The sequence below is a fragment of the Pyxicephalus adspersus genome, chromosome 4, assembly GCF_032062135.1.
Source record: "Pyxicephalus adspersus chromosome 4, UCB_Pads_2.0, whole genome shotgun sequence".
NCBI classification, from domain to species: Eukaryota; Metazoa; Chordata; class Amphibia; order Anura; family Pyxicephalidae; genus Pyxicephalus; species Pyxicephalus adspersus.
In genome coordinates, this window is record NC_092861.1 from 54,001,210 (window position 1) to 54,018,034 (window position 16,825).

General features: G+C 38.1%; 1 protein-coding gene across 1 annotated transcript in view; it reads left to right on the plus strand.

Moving 5' to 3' along the window:
* The window catches only part of ATP13A3 (ATPase 13A3), a 60,857-nt gene that overhangs the window by 10,588 nt on the left and 33,444 nt on the right, over positions 1–16,825 (plus strand). The window contains exons 2-6 of the mRNA XM_072408209.1: positions 6,982–7,078; positions 10,599–10,772; positions 12,111–12,296; positions 13,215–13,285; positions 13,680–13,760. Coding sequence (XP_072264310.1) covers positions 7,034–7,078; positions 10,599–10,772; positions 12,111–12,296; positions 13,215–13,285; positions 13,680–13,760 — 557 coding nt within the window. The 5' untranslated portion in view covers positions 6,982–7,033. The remainder of the gene's footprint in view (positions 1–6,981; positions 7,079–10,598; positions 10,773–12,110; positions 12,297–13,214; positions 13,286–13,679; positions 13,761–16,825) is intronic.

Genomic DNA, 16,825 nt, shown 5'->3' on the forward strand with positions numbered 1-16,825 from the left:
TTTTTTTTTTTTTACTTGGTTTGCAGTACCAAGGGCTAAGTCTATGTACACATGTCAGATGACTCTTGTCCAATAATCTCCTCAGGGCTGAATCTGGCGTGTGTACAGCTCTCGATGTTCCATCTTCCATTCTGGTGGATCCATGGATGACGAACGATCGTAATGAAAGTGAAGGGGAGAAAGCGCAGCAGGGTGCCGCTCCGTTGTTCTCCCCTCTCCTTGGAACATTCATGCATCGTCTTTTGACGTTGGAAAGGATCTTGACAATTTTTGCATGTGTGTACGTAGCCCAAGTAGTAGTATTGGTTGTGCAAAGCCTTACAAAGGAATCAAAGTTGTCCTGAAATCTTTAATAACAAATCTTGATTAACAGGAAAGTGTACCACTTACACTCCAATTTTCATCATTTTTTTGACCCTCAGAGCTTAAAAATCCCAGATCTGCCATGTATTTATGCTGACAGCATTCCTTTATGATTAATGCCATGAACAGATTTACTTATTTCACTATTTTTCTTTATTGCCTTGATAAATTTGTAAATAATTTCCTTGTCCTGCTCATCTGTCATTTTCTATGATGTTTTAGGTCATTTTGTTTAAAATCATGTCTGAAGTAGGAAATCTAAACATTGCTGTTTTTGATTGCTTTTTGAAAATCTACATGCAGGGTCTCAGGGCAGTCCACAGCTCCCATCACTCTTTTTACCACTCCACATTTTGTGTGCTAGGAGGCCGCACTGATCAACAATCATACCTGAACGCCTGCACAAAATTACTGATGACCACTCCTGAGCGTAAAGCGGTTAAAAAAAAAAAAGTCACCTTGTTATCCACACTGTAACTCAACACCAGTCTTAACATAGGCAAGTTTTTAAGCATGCACCTCAAAATACAACATTAGGTTAACACCACAACTTTTAACAAAAGGTAACATTTTAGGTTACCTACTACTTGATGTGGTTGACGTGCACTATACTGTTTTACATGGGAACATGACCCTAGTCTTTACTGTTGGCATTAAAGAGGAACTTTACTCAACCAACTTTCAGCGATGTGACAACCTGCAGATTCATTATTCTCTGCGTATGCAGAAGAGCGCTCTTCCCTTTGTCACTTAGGGTTGCAGGGACACCTTAGGCTTCCCCACTAACAGTGCAGGACACATAGACTACAACTTGTTGGAGGAGACCTGTAGAGAAGAGGCTTCCAGAGACCAATTGCACTAGAGGTAAGTAAAAGTGCTTTGCACTGGTACCCTGGGTAAAAACATTCAACCCCAAAAGTGTGAGGGGGTGCCACACTGCAAGCATAATGTTTTCATTTTACCCAGATTTCAGCTTTAACTGGAAGTCATTAGTCATATGAGGTCATATGACAAGGTGAAGTGTGAAAAAATAATGTTACTCTTGCAGTAGTGCACAAGACATATGTTTGTGTCATGATGTTCTTATTGAATTATAATTGGCACTCCAACACACATCTATAGCACATGGTGTCCTGGGCATTGTGCAGCAAATATTGCAAACATGAGCTGTTTTTTTACATTTTAAGGTGCATTGTAGTGTGAAAACTGATCCACTACAGGGCACTGAGCTGTAGTGTGAATAGGACCTAAATTTCAGCCGTAATGCAAACTGAAGTATGAAAATGTTCTCTATACACTACAAACGTTGTTGTAGCATTTTCCTACTAGTGCACAAGTTATTAGAGAGATGCCGTGGCTTTTATTATTATGTTGGTTTACTTTATTGAATGTCCTATATTTTGTGCAATACAGCATGAGGGGCAGGATCACATGATGGGGAGGTGGCAAAAGATGAATTTCAGCTTGCCACTATGGGCCAAAAGATAGGCACCCACCTACCTACCATATTAGAGCTTTAAATAAATGTTGTGACTTCACTGATGAGGGTTATTTATAGGGCAACAATAAAGCCTCTGTTTTCCCCTTTTATTCATATTCTCCTAATCCTTTTTATTTGCATACCATTCTTATCCTTCTTACTCTGTTTAGAACATTTCCCTGAAAGACCCCTATTGATCAGCATGCCGATTAGGTAATTTTTTTGTATTTGAATTAGGTCAGTGGCATATTTGCACGTGTCTAGCATTTACAGCTATGTCTGGTACTGAAGACTATACAGTACAGACAAGGTTTCTGGTAAGAGCAATAGAGTTCTCCCTATTGCTGATATTGTAGGCCCACCCTGGATGCTTTTTTTTTCCCGCTCTCTGTCTCCTTTTTGTTCTTTCTTATCCCTGGTTCAGAAGTACCCAGTGTAGGATCTGGTCATTGTAAATGAAAGGAAGGGTTTGGTCAGCAGCATAATATCCTATAGTGTTTTAGCCTGGTAGATAACATCAGGGCTCATGCATGCACATGGAACTCTGTCCGAGGACTCCACGAGCTGTATGTTAAGGTTGAATAGAATGAGCCATAGCACTTGTCTGGGCGCTGAAGGCATATCCTCTACGAGGGTCCGGTTAGAGTTTGCAATTGTTCCAAATAAACAAACAGTGCCAAATTTCTTTGATATTGTAATCTTTTGATAAGGGAGTCTGAAAGGTCCTCAGAGACCTTTTTTTAGATTTTAGACAAAATAGTTGAGTGGCAGGACTTCCCTTGCTGATATGCTTGGAGTTATTCAGCACTGCCTCACTTGACCATTGATAACAGGAGGATTGGACTTGGGCTGTTGATAGAGTGCAGCTGGAAAGAGGTAACTTATTTTGAAAGTATTTTACCTATTTTATGATGTTGGGCAACATGTGCCAATATTTTGTAATAGATTTTACATTGTATACTTGAAGCTTGAGCCTTGTTTCGTGCTAATACAGTAAGTCTGTGGGCATTTTTTTTTTAATCTAAATGTAAAAATAGACCTTGTGGACTGTGCTAAGCTATGTTTTACTGCACTGTAATTATATTCATTTTTCTTCTCACAAAAGGCCCTTTGGCAGTAAAATCAAGTTACAGCAGAAATGTTAGTTTTAGGAACCGATCTCAACTGCTGCACATGGACAGTAAAGTGAAGCAATTGTGCAGCTATTTTGCAAACATTAGATGGTCTCTGTGCCAAAGACTGCTTATTTCTTATCCAGCTTTGAGAAATGTCGCTATGAAGTGGGATCCTAGCAAACACTGGTGAGTCTGTCTTTTTATAATGACGTACTTGTATAGAATTCCTACAGGGGTTGGAGCAGCTCTATAAAATATTCAGCACTTTGAACGTGGGCGAGTTATTTCTGGGACACAGGATAGATACAGTCTGGACTGTTGTTTGTTTACCACTATAATTAGCTTCATTTAACTTTTAATGTCTTGGAGCACTTCGGCTGCTTGAAGATTCTGTTTAGTAAATTGTTTCCTATTATTGTTTTGATAAAATACTTAATGACAAACGGCTATTACCCTTTTGCCAAAGTTCCTTTTTCAGTGAAAATAATACTTTAGTTCAATAAGTTTGCGAAGTGTTCACACTGTCAGTCATAAGTAGGGAATGCTAGTAAACCTATCTATGTAACTGTTTTTCTTTTGCAATAATCTTGATTTGCACAGTTTGATGACTGCAAACTTTACATGGTTTGCTTCCAGCAGATATACCAGCTCACAATGATGTTGCCATGCCTTCCGTGAAAGTTTCTTGATTCTGTGGGAACTTACCGATCAGTTTTAAACTTCTGACCCTTATTAGATGACGCCTGAGAACTGTAAATTGCTTCAGAATCCATAGAGTAAATGAATCCATAACAACATAGCTATGCTGGCATTTGTTAGTGATCATTCCCAATAATTGTAAATATGAATAAGCACTTTGCAGACAGCGCTGTTTGTATTATGGATAGGGTGGGCGGAATCATTATGAGGCACCACGCTGCTTCCTCCCCCATAGAAAACTACAACGATTGTTGGCCATTGGCTCAGCAGGACAGGTCACTAAATGACGCGGGGGCAATTTTACAGATTTGTCTGTATATGGCTTCGATCACAAGTCACCAAATCCGGGTGTGAGTTTGGTCGCTGACTGGCATCCACTATATAAACATATAACAGATGGGATATATGATGTGGATACAAATGTAATCATTTTATGTATTTCTGAGTTAAATTTTCAACTGCTCATAAAGTTTAAGGATTTGCACAAAACCTCATCTGGATCAAGAGCCACCTGTCTATGGGCATTCTGCAACCTCCTCAGTCCTCCCACCCTTCCAACTTATGTGTCTAGGATGGGTTGTTCATGACCAATCAGTATTTTTATTGTGAGGTTAGTCCCAGGGACTATTTTTTATTTTTTTATTGGCATTAACGAATATTTGGTACACAATGGACACATTTGACAGCAAGATGACACTGGTTGTTGTAATCTCCATGGGCAGCCATTATTATAGAGGTTATCTTTAGTGTGACAACAGCATTTAGAATTGCTTGATTTCTAGTGTATGTGTGTAAAAGGTTTAGCTCAAGCAGGTGTTGCTGTTTCCTTACACTGCAAAAAAAGTTGTCACTTGTCACAGGCTGATTTTACATACCAGCAGTTGCTTTTTTTAGGATCCTGTAATTTTTAGTACACCTAACGTTACCTTCCCCAGCTTTCCTCTCCCCACCCCTGCTGATTTATTACAGGCAGCCATGGCTGCCTCCAAGCCTCGCTTACTTCTTCCAGCAACAGTGGATATCATTGCTGGATAAAAACAAGACTGCAGACTGTTCTTTTAAAGTAATTTCCATCTTCATATATAGGTGTGCTAGAGTGTGAGGTAGTTAGTAGCAGTCTGTGTTAGTTTACTTTCACTAAAGGGAGGCTTGAGAAATCTCCCCAATATGAATGTAGAGATAATAAAATACTTTTCATAGAGTGAGAAAAGGTTAGAACTTTTTACAATATTTTTTTTGCTGACTACAGTGCCTGTGCTGGTTACAACTGCACCACACATTTTACTGTATGTTACGGGGACAGAAAGTGGGTTTATAATGTGGTCACAGACAGAAATAAAAACCTGACAAATGTTTATTCTCCAGTGTTCTCCCCAGCCCCTTTTAGCCGGGTGCAGGCACCTGGCCCTTTTCGGTGACCACCCAGCTATTTCTGGGTAGTCATAATACATGGGCTGCCACCCACCTACAATTTCTTACCCACCCGGCTTGAAAAAACGTCTGGCTTAAACACCTATCCCCTTCATCCTAAAAAAAAATGTTGGCATGTGTTAGGCTTTAGGTAAAGTTAACACATGGTACACTCGCCAAAAGCATGGAAGAATCAATAATTAAAAGTAATTTAATAAACCTGCTGGGATATGGGGGATAAAAAGAGGTGGCGTTGGCTAGGTGTAAGCACTTACACCCAAATAAATCAATGGATCAATTCTCCTATGAAGTGCTGCTTGTACTTCTCATCTGCCTGCTATTACAATCTGGAGTTCAGAGTTGTGTTTTGTTGCTGTGCAGTGTTTGCCATAAACAGTGAGTCACCTCTGTACAGCCTTGTGTATACTGATGAGCTTTTTTGACGTGATTCAATGTTCAAAGGTGATTTGATGTTTGGTGTTCATTTCTCTTGGTGTTCCCATAATGCTTGAGGAGTTCTCCAAGTTTGGGCAGGAGTAGCTTGGATGGGTAGAGTGTGTTATTTTTAACAGTAATATTGTCTTTGCATTCCTTGTGAATGACTCCTCCAGCACAGCCCCTTTCATTGTATCGTCAGCCACTTAACTCCATTACCGCCACTGTTGGCTAACTGCAGTGCAAGCTAAAAAGCAGAAATGGATTTCAAGCTGAGACCGAGTGCTTTCCGTTAGTCATTGCCAGGCGTAATGTTTGCTCAGTTATTTAATTAAAGGACAAAGAGCAGTGATAATAAACAGATGTCATAACTCTGATGGCAATCAGACCGAACCTCGTACTTTTTGAAACAATTATAGCCAAAGTATACTAAAAGAAAGAAATGGTTAAGTGGACACCTTTTGACCGATGACCATGGATTGTGTAAAGACAGCGTGACTAAGTGATCGCTTGCAGCATCAGTAGTTGATTATTGTAAATCAGCAGACATTCATTTCAAGCAGACTAGTCATTTCCCTTTGCTCTATGTTTAAATTGTGACTATTGCTAGGTGTTCATAATGTTTATATGGTATCGGGCATGTAAATTGAAGGTTTTGTGCATATTGTGCAATTTTTGAGTGAAGTCTATAGGTGGAACAAAGCATTTCCTGGGAGACGGAGCAGCAGGAAGTTACCAGCAGTAAAGAGAGCAGCATATAAATTACAGGATTGTAAAGTTTATGCATAGAATGTTAACATTAAGACATTATGGATGCAACAGATTATTACAATATTCTTCAACATTTCCTTTCTAATTTAGAATTCTTGGTCCTGGTATAATTCCTGACACTTTTGCAATGTCGCAGGACTGGCTTTTTTATGATTTAAACTTGCACGAGATTTCTACAAATGCTCCTTTTTGTTTGTAATGTACCCATTAGGAATCACAGTCTTTCACAATTCTATTGAGAGGAGTAAGAGCTTAGTGACGTGATTGCGTTATTACACACTACATACATATATGTGATGTAGTCCCATTGAGATGCACCTTGCCAATGATTATCATTTTCGGTATAACATAGGGTACCACAATGCTGCCAGAAATGGTACACACATTGTTTGGTGACTTTTTATGTATTAGGCAGCCCATGTAAATAAGATGATTGTCTAACTATGGCTACACACCGCAATGTTGTAAATGGGTCTCAAAGGACTCAAGACACTGCACTTGCTTTGGTATACGCTCACTGTGATAGCAACTGGATGATGGGCAGATGTCTTCCGCAGTTTTCTTCCAATAAACCAAGCTATTCAATCCTTTGTTTTTAGCTGAAAAAAGGAAAAACTGTATTTTTTAAAATTTTAACTATCCCTAAAAAGGCAAATGCTAGAATATCAAGCTGCCATTTTAAAATCTATTCTTCTTGTGTCCTTTCAGCATTAGTCCGGTACTTTGAAGTTTAGTGGGAAGACCGCACAGATCAGAGAATATGGAGAATGGAGGGAAAATCAATAAAGGCGAGGAAGATGAGATGGTAAGCAGAATTCTTTTTATCACTTGAAGTTCATTTAGTTTTTCCTTTCATTTAACTTTTTAAACATTCTGTTTCTTCAAAACTGGGAGAGACAGTCAAATCAAGTCATTTTCTGTGCTTATATACAGTTAGGTCCATAAATATTTGGACAGAGACAAATTTTTTCTAATTTTGGTTCTGTACATTACCACAATTCATTTTAAATGAAACAACACAGATGCAGTTTGACTGCAGACATTCAGCTTTAATTCAGTGGGTTGAACAAAAAGATAGCATAAAAATGTGAGGAACTAAAGGGCTCAAAAGTAATTGGACAATTGACTCAAAGGCTATTTCATGGGCTGGTGTGGGCAATTCCTTCATTATGTCATTATCAATTAAGCAGATAAAAGGCCTGGAGTTGATTTGAGGGGGAGGTGCTTGTATGTGGAAGATTTTGCTGTGAACAGACAACAAGCAGTCAAAGGAGCTCTCCATGCAGGTGACACAAGCCATCCCTAAGCTGCAAAAACAGAAAAAACCCATCCGAGAAATTGCTACAATATTAGGTATGGCAAAATCTACAGTTTGGTACATCATGAGAAAGAAACAAAGCACTGGTGAACTTAGCAACGCCAAAAGACCTGGACGTCCACGGAAGACAACAGTGGTGGATGATCGCAGAAATCATTTCCATGGTGAGACGAAACCCCTTCACAACAGCCAACCAAGTGAACAACACTCCAGGAAGTAGGTGTATCGATATCCAAGTCTACCATAAAGAGAAGACTGCATGAAAGTAAATACAGAGGGTGCACTGCAAGGTACAAGCCACTCATAAGCCTCAAGAGTAAAAAGCCAGCACAGTTCTGGAAAAACATTCTTTGGGCAGATGAAATCTTTACCAGAATGATGGCAAGAAAAAAAGTATGGAGAAGGCGTGGAACAGCTCATGATCCAAAGCATAGCACATCATCTGTAAAACATGGTGGAGGCAGTGTGATGGCTTGAGCGTGCATGGCTGCCATGGCACTGGGACACTAGTGTTTATCCATGATGTGACATAGGACAGAAGCAGCCAAATGAATTCTGAGGTGTTCAGAGACATACTGTCTGCTCAAATCCAGCTAAATGCAGTCACATTGATTGGGAGGCGTTTCATAATACAGATGGACAATGACCCAAAACATACAGCCAAAGCAACCCAGGAGTTTATTAAAGCAAAGAAGTGGAATATTCTTAAACAGCCAAGTCAGTCACCTGATCTGAACCCAATTGAGCATGCATTTCACTTGTTGAAGACTAAACTTCGGACACAAAGGCCCACAAACAAACAGCAACTGAAAGCCGCTGCAGTAAAGGTTTGGCAGAGCATAAAAAAGGAGGAAACCCAGCATCTGATGATGTCCATGGGTTCAAGACTACAGGCTGTCATTAACAGCAAAGGGTTTTCATCCAAGTATTAGAAATGAGCATTTTATTGTCAGCTTTTGAACTTGTCCAATGACTTTTGAGCCCCTGAAATAAAGGGATTGTGTTAAAAAAAGGTTTTAGTTCCTCACATTTTTTTTGTTCAACCCACTGAATTAAAGCTGAAAATCTTCAGTTCAACTGCATCTGAGTTGTTTCATTTAAAATGAATTGTGGTAATGTACAGAACCAAAATTAGAAAAAAGTTGTCTCTGTCAAAATATTTATGGACCTAACTGCACCTTAGGGAGTCCATTGGGGAGATTTCTTACCATAGTACTGCCAGTGTCCTCTGGCCATTTCAGTGAGTTCTGTGACTTGTAGTAGTGGATCTTCCATTTCATATCTGTTATAAAAAAAAAATAAAATAATGTAACAGTAGTGTGATATGGGAACATATCACATCTTTTAAGATAATTACTAAGTGGTGAAACACATGGAAAAGCGTGTTTGTGTATATATTCGATGAAAAAAATAATAAAAGTCCCATAATATGCAGCAGTTTTCTCCAAACAAATCGTGAAATGATGGGAAGGTTGGAAAGACAGCTGCCCAAAAGCTTGCATGTGAAAGCAAGCAGTGCTTGAAACACAAAAGTATGTAAAACACAAAAAGCAGTGCTTAGTTACTTTCTTTTTGCCAGTACTTCCACATGTAGTAACATGAGAATTCATTTCAAATAGGTGGAGAATCCTCGTCCTTCTGTGGGTTCTTTCTAGAGAGTTTACATGGCCTTACTGTCATCACTCCCAGAGATGAATTAGAACTGTGATGCCTGTCCCAGTCTGGACACTGTTTCTGTTTCATGCTGATTGTTTGATTACTGAGATAACTAAAACTGCCTTTCAGCCTGTGCTGTATTAAAGCGTGTGTACATATAGGTTTAAAGTGTATTTCTCTGTGTTTGACTTACATAAGGTGACAGTAACAATTTTAAATATGTGCTGGAATGTCTACACATTGTGGCTGAAATCAAAACTGTGGATTCTGGGCATGTGCTGATTGACACAGCTTATTTAGAACAGTGTTAAGGAAAACTAATGTCACTTGTTGAGTGCACATATTTTGATTGGGATCGTTTATATATTTATATATCTCACACCATGCTGATATAAAAGGATTTCCTGCAATTAGACCTAATTTTCATTTCATATGAGGAAGAACCATGCTCCCACTTATAGTACAAAGCATTTCCTGCATAGAAATGGGGATATTTCAAGTCTTTGTTTTGTGTGTATGTGCTTTAAAGATAGTATCTGGCTAAGTTATAGTCCTTAAATACAGCAACTCACTTTGTTGAACACCCTCCTGCATTCTCAGCCATGGCCTTACATAGTGTTGGTCTGACGTTGGGTAGGGCAGGGAATGAGTTTGGGACCAGTGAGTGCTCATCTCTTACTCACACAGTACCGTCATCATCAAACAAGACAGCTGTGCCTTCGGGCAGAAAAGGAGTTAAGATAGTATGTTAAAGATACCATAAGATGTTTTGTGATATCTGTTTGGAAAATGTAATGTTTTATCCTAAGTAGCCTAATGAGCCCTCCTAGATCATATTTGGGCCTACAGAATAGTTTATGGTTAAATTGTGGGCAATATGATAGGGAGTTGATTTGAGTAGTTTCTTAAAAGACAACTTAAGTCCTACCTCAGGAAATAAGAGCAGAGTGGATTTCTGGCAGATTAACAGGTATTTTTCTGTATGGCATTCAGGCAGATTTAAGTGACATGGATGCTGCAGTTTTCCTAAAGAGGACCTCCCCAGTGCTTAGAATAGATCTAGATGCTAGAGACCATGCAACTAATGCACACACGCAGGCATTCCATCATCAGTGGTCACTCAATAGCTAAATAGGATTGCATTGGACCTAGAAGAGTTAGCAGCGAAGATGTTGGGTTCAGCATCACTAATGACAGGAGCGGAGGTGTCCATGTGTTGTGGTAGAAAGTACAGAACAGTTTAAAGATTCTTGACATTATTATTTTTGAAAAACATTAAAGTTGACTTGTTTGTCTTTCACTGACAGACCCAGTTCCCCAAACATATATATATTTTTTTTTTATCTTGTAGGAGATTTGTGGTTACAATCTGTGCCGGTGGAAGTTGGCTCTGGTAGCAGTAGGAGTACTATGTACTGGTGGCTTTTTACTACTCCTTCTCTACTGGCTGCCTAAATGGCGCGTGAAGGCAACATGCACTAGAAGGACACTGAAGGATTGCGATGTTGTGCTACTGAGAACTACTGTAAGTATGCGAGGGGGTGGATCTGGATTTAACAGACTGTGAGTACATAGTAAACATCACCTGTTTTCCATCAGCACTTTTACTAAAATCTCTATCTAGCTCTTGCATCGCTCTTGCTCTATTTTTCTTTCTTTTCCCTAAAGCCAACCTTTGATGAGGTGAGTATATTAATGCAGATGTCATTCAGTTCAGACCATTGGAGAGCAATACATTTTTGATGACTTGTTATAAATAGTGTATGAATAATTAATTTTTCTTAGAACTTGTCTGTGCCTAACACAGTGTTCTTAAATGAAGCTTCAGATGGGATTGAATAAATGCCAGGTTTTAGACAATTACTCTGTGCTGGCTGGACCTGGAAATCTAGTTCAATTATTCTTTGTGGCCTCTAACCTTGCAATATGCAGAAAATTATTGCTTGGTCAACATTTTGAAATCTGTGTTTGATTAGGATCTAATAAAGTGTCTGACAAGCCACCTTCATGTCTAAACTGAAAAAATCAATATAAAATAAATAACTGAATCAAAGTATAATTTTGCTTCTTTTTATGGGTCAGGTTGAGTGCCCATAATTATTTGTGCTGCTGTCTGGTAATGATCAGTTATGACTGCTGCACTACACAGTGTAAACTGCTGGTGTTGGAATAACAATATAACTGTTGAATATAGCTGAATCACATTTATAAAATATAGCTGTTGACACATTTAAAGCTACCACAAAAGCAGCAGCAATGTTTTGATGCTTTATAGTGTTGTGTTACTTTTTAGCTGTTATCAGATGAAATAATTTGTGAGAGTTTAACCCGATGCTTCCCCCTGGAGGTGACCAGTAGTTAAGGCAGTTTATTTTAGTGAATTCACTCTGGTGTCTGCTTGTGGCTTCATATTGTTATTAATGTGTATTTATATAACACCAATATATTATGCAGTCCACAATCATGTCACTAACTGTTCCTCACGGGGACTCTCAATCCAATGTCTCTACCATAGTCATGCATAGTCTTGCATTACTACAGTCTAAGGTCAGTTTGTGAGGCGAAACCAATTGTCCCCACAACATGCAGTTAGGTTGTGAGAGGAAAACGGAGGAGAACATATAAACTCCATGCTGATAGTGTTCTGAGATTTCAACCTTGGAGTCTAATGCTGCAAAGAAAAGAGTGCTAGCTACAGGAAATAACAGGGCTTGCATTTTATTTTAAATTGTGAAAAGCTGTTAACATGGCATTGCAGAAGTTAAACTCTGGGTTCTACAAATAAAAAAAAATAGGAAATTGTTGCTTGTGATATATTAATTATGTGAACTTATTTTTCACTATTTTATTTTTTTTCCCCCAGGATGAATTCAGACAATGGTTTTGTGCAAAAGTACGAATACGGTTTTGTCCTGGAAGTGACCCTTTTCAGAGTCCAGAATCCACGACAAACAAAGTGATTAATGGAAATGCAAGCCACCTTCCTGACAGTCCCTCTGAACACAATGAAGATCATTCACTGAACAATGCAGCAGCCCCATTACATGAGGTACAAAGCGTTCCCCCTTCTAGTGAAAACCACTGTTAGCCCAACCACCCTGTCTTATGAACATTAGTAGAGGTGACCGGAACAGAAAAAAATCTGAGTTGAATCAGTTGGGGAATCTGAGTGAGTTTGAAAATGCCCAGGCAGAAGACATATTTTTCAGTTGGCTGTTCTATACTTGTCATTGGTAAGTACAGCTCAGCCAATCTGAGTGCTGGACAATAACATTGTTCAATAGGCAGATTGATTAAGCCTTACTATTCCTGTAAATTATAGATATATTAGAAATCACAGTTGAGGTACACAGAAAACTAATATACGTTAATAAGCAAAAAGTTGAGAAGCTTATTCTGCTAGTGTGTCCCTTTAGATGGTTCTGAGTTGTAGTATACCTGTCATATGTCTGATTAGAACTCACCTTTGTCTCTGAAAATTAAGCCTTACTGATAGACTGAATTTTGATTGTTCAGACTGACTGCAGATGCCTACAGATATTCAAAATCATCAGGATGATGCAACAATCATTAAATGACCGTTTTTTTAAAAAAAAAAAAGTTTAAAAAAGTTTTTTTTTTAAGAACATGAAGATTGAGAAGAAATATTATGCTTTGTTCTGTTTCATGTTAATGGTAAACTTCCACCATAAGCGATACAAAATAGGTGATGATTTGCTAACCATGTATGTACCATCTTATAATTAGACACTTTGACTTTTTATGTGACTGAGTTGGTTCTGAAATGATTTTGTTTTTTGAATGGCTTTAAAATGAGCCAGTTTTGTGGCTGGGAAGTGTCCTAGTGTGAAACGAGAAACCTGTTCATTCTATTGCATTACCGAAGGTATTTATGACTGCTTGTGCTTGCAATTTGTGGTTATGTTTTTTTTGGAAGGTTAATGACCTTTCTGCATTTGTTCAACAGGTTCGTTATTTTGTTCATCACAGTGTGACTTATTTCTGGAGTGATTTGAAGCAAACATTTCACTCCTTGGCGTAAGTGTCTTTTTTTTTTTTTCATCTTTTGCTTGTATACTGCAATGAGTACCTGCATATCTGATTGACCGATTGAAATGTAATGGGATTTTTGAGTAGGCATCTTACAATTAGTAGGTATGGTAAATCTAAAGGGTGTTGAAAATTAGGATGATGTGGTGCCCATACATACATAATATAATTTTTCTAATTAAAACTTGCCTTTCTAGAGAGGGGCTGCATATAAAGGGAATTTTTTTAAAATGTTTAGGCTTATTCTTCTAAATTGGCGATCAATCAGTTTGCAGAAATGCTGGAGCTTAATAACAGAGACATAATATTTGGTATGCTGCTATGAATTGGTACACATTCATCCAAGATCTGTTTAATCAGTGGTTATATTCAATCTTTGTAGGGGTCTGGATGAAAGGGTTTCTTGTTCTGCCATGCACAATGATCACAGCAAAGGATTAAGTACAGAAGTACACGATTACAGGTAAGTTTATTTACACATCTTAGCTAATGCAGGACAGTCATTGTTAATTGTGAACTCCAGATAAGCAGCTAAAGATTATTAAAAAAAAAAAAAAAGTCTTATGTGCCAAATGATTTGGAATTCCATCTATAGGCTTTGATGAATCATACTTCACACACAGCACATTAAGAATAGTCATACCATATCTATTAAAGATGCAAAATTCGGTGCTGCCACCTCTTTTCTGCTTAGTAGACAGGCAGGAAGACTCTAACAAAATTTCAACTTCACAATCTGCTTTCTTTTCTGTCTTCTTTAAGCTTCTAGTTCTTTCCATCATTAGGTGGATAAAATACTGCCTGCAACATCATTAAGCATGATGGATTTCTTATTGAGTCAGTGATGGTCTATAAGGACATATCCTTTGACGCCGCACAGACCTCTACATGCTAAATAATAGTTCCTTGACTTCTGTTGGGTTCTAGAATGAAATCCTTAGACCTTTTTTCAACTGTCATGTCATATTACCTTTTAAATAAATACTTAATTCCCTCTGAATAAATATTTTGCTGCATTTATGGCATAAATCAATTCCTGTGGATTATAAATGCCAGTCCAGGAATCTGTGATGATGTAGATCCCGTTATCTGTAGAGAAGTTTTTTTTCTTGTCTGTGTGTACCCATGTCTCACACATTTTATTTCTCATCTGCTGTCCCTTATTGTGTACATGGCCAGAAAGTTCCAGTATTCCAAATTATTAATTTACAGGGAAGAATAGTCAGTCTAATAGGCTTATTCTCTCCTTGTGGTTCCTCTCGGCTTGATATTTAAAGATTGTATATTTATGTAAATTTGGTTTGAAGGACAAATATACTTTTATATAAAGGTACATGTATCCACACTGCCTATAGCCCCTGATTTGTTCTGCTGCCACACTTCTCCTGCTTGTTCCTGTATAGTAGTTCCTTGTGTTCTTCTTTGAGGTGGCTTTTAGACTTGAATGTGTTGTTCTGTGCATTGCAATTAAAACTGTGTGTTCCTTGTGTGTGTATGTGTGTGTGTGTGTGTGTGTATATATATATATATATATATATATATATATATATATATATATATATATATATACACATACACACACTTACCTCCACCCACAGACCAGCCCTCCTCTCGCAGAACTGCAGACATCTGACACAGTTCCAGGAAGCGGGCAGCAGGGACGTCTCAGGGTGTATTTAGTGTAGTAAGCAGGACCTACTGGCTGTTTCTGCAGAACAGCGCCATGAAAACATTAGTGGCCAAACCGTGTACTGCAGTCCCTATATTGAAAATACATCCGAAATTCATGCTGGAAAACTGAAGGGACCGTATTATCGATGGCCGGATTTTTGAATGTCAACCTGTACCCCTCTATAATAAGCGTAACATTGTTAGAACATATTTCTGTTTGACATGTTTATTCTGCTATATCATGGTAACCTTTAGTTATGATATGTGATCTTTCTTGTTATATGGCCCAGTCCAGAGTGTAGAAAAGGCTTAAATGAATAAAATATGTTAATATTGTGAGAGATAAGGAAATGTGGCTGGCTCATCCTTACCCTGTTTCTTCCCGTCTGCTATGTTGCTGGCAGGGCCATCCTATTCACTTTGTGGATGAAAGCTGCATGAATAGTTTTGTGGCATGGCCTGCCTCTAGCACTCAATTTTGTAAAAACCATAGCTGTTTTTATTAGCACAGGGAAATGTCTGCTAGTGATATGAGTGTGTGCGCAATATATCCCCTGTTAGAATCAGCATTGTCCCCTGCATTGCAGAGCCGTACTAGGCTGCAGCATTCAGTACCTTGCATGCCACCCCTCTACTTTTTGCTGTATATTGTAACGTCAGCAGTTTCATCATGTGGAAGTTTTGAAGTTACTGATAGGTTTGTTATTGGTCCACTAAATTCAGGGAAGTAATAGGGTGACCAGTGTAGAAGCAAGTGAAAATTGAAATTCACAGTACAGTGGAATTTGAAGTTGACATTAAAAAGTATAGTTTGTAAAAAATAAAAATACAAAAAAATATTGATTTTTAATATTTTTATTAATGAGAACTATGATATGCACCTTTTTTCTAATCTGCAATGTTTATTTGTAAAACAAAAATGTGGTGCCTGTTGTATTTTTATGCAGCACACAGTTGTAGTGCAGGGTGTTGCAGTCACGTGTTGGGATACAATTCACAACAAGGAAGGTGAGCTTAGGTAGTTTTAGAACAGGCATTTTAGAACAAAGCATTGTATATCTGCATTTTGTTTTATACACATTTACCATAATATCTACAGATTATGTAAATTTACCTAAAGATTATATGAGAAAGACAAGGCCATATCTAAAGAAGCCGGACATTCTCGCATGGTTTATTTTCCATGATAAAACATGTCCTTGTAATTTGAGCAGCAGTATAATTACTGATAGAATTATAATATTCACTATCAGCTAGAGATGAAGGAATTATTATCTTTGCTGTAAGGGGTAATGATGATAATGTAGAAGCATGGTAACACCTATCGGTTTGTATAAATTGAACGTAAAGCCCTTACAAGGTTTATGCTGTATAAGATACAGGCACATAATACAATAATGACTATGCTGATTTTGCTATGTGTAACATTTATGGTGTCCTTGAGTTTTTCGTTCCCATAAAGAATTGATATTTTGTATCAGTGTGTGATCACTTCTAATGTTGGGTGTGTTATAAATGAGCAGGTTTGATGGATGGGTTTTTCTCCCTCTTCTCTATGTATTATGTATACAGTGCTTTCTAATCTGGAACAAAGAGGTTTTTTTCTGAGTGCATACTCTGCGCTATCTCTCCGTAAGCTGTATTGGGGGGAGGTCGCAAGTACAGCACTAAGTGTTGGATATTGGGTTGCATATTAGCAATTTTTCAAACCCTGCTGGTATTTGTATGTGTCTTTATTGTAGTATTGATTTCTGTTTGAAGTATACCGTGTTTCCCCGAAAATAAGACACTGTCTTATATTTTTTTGGGCTTCCAAAAACACACTAGGTCTTATTTTCAGGGTAGGTCTTATATACT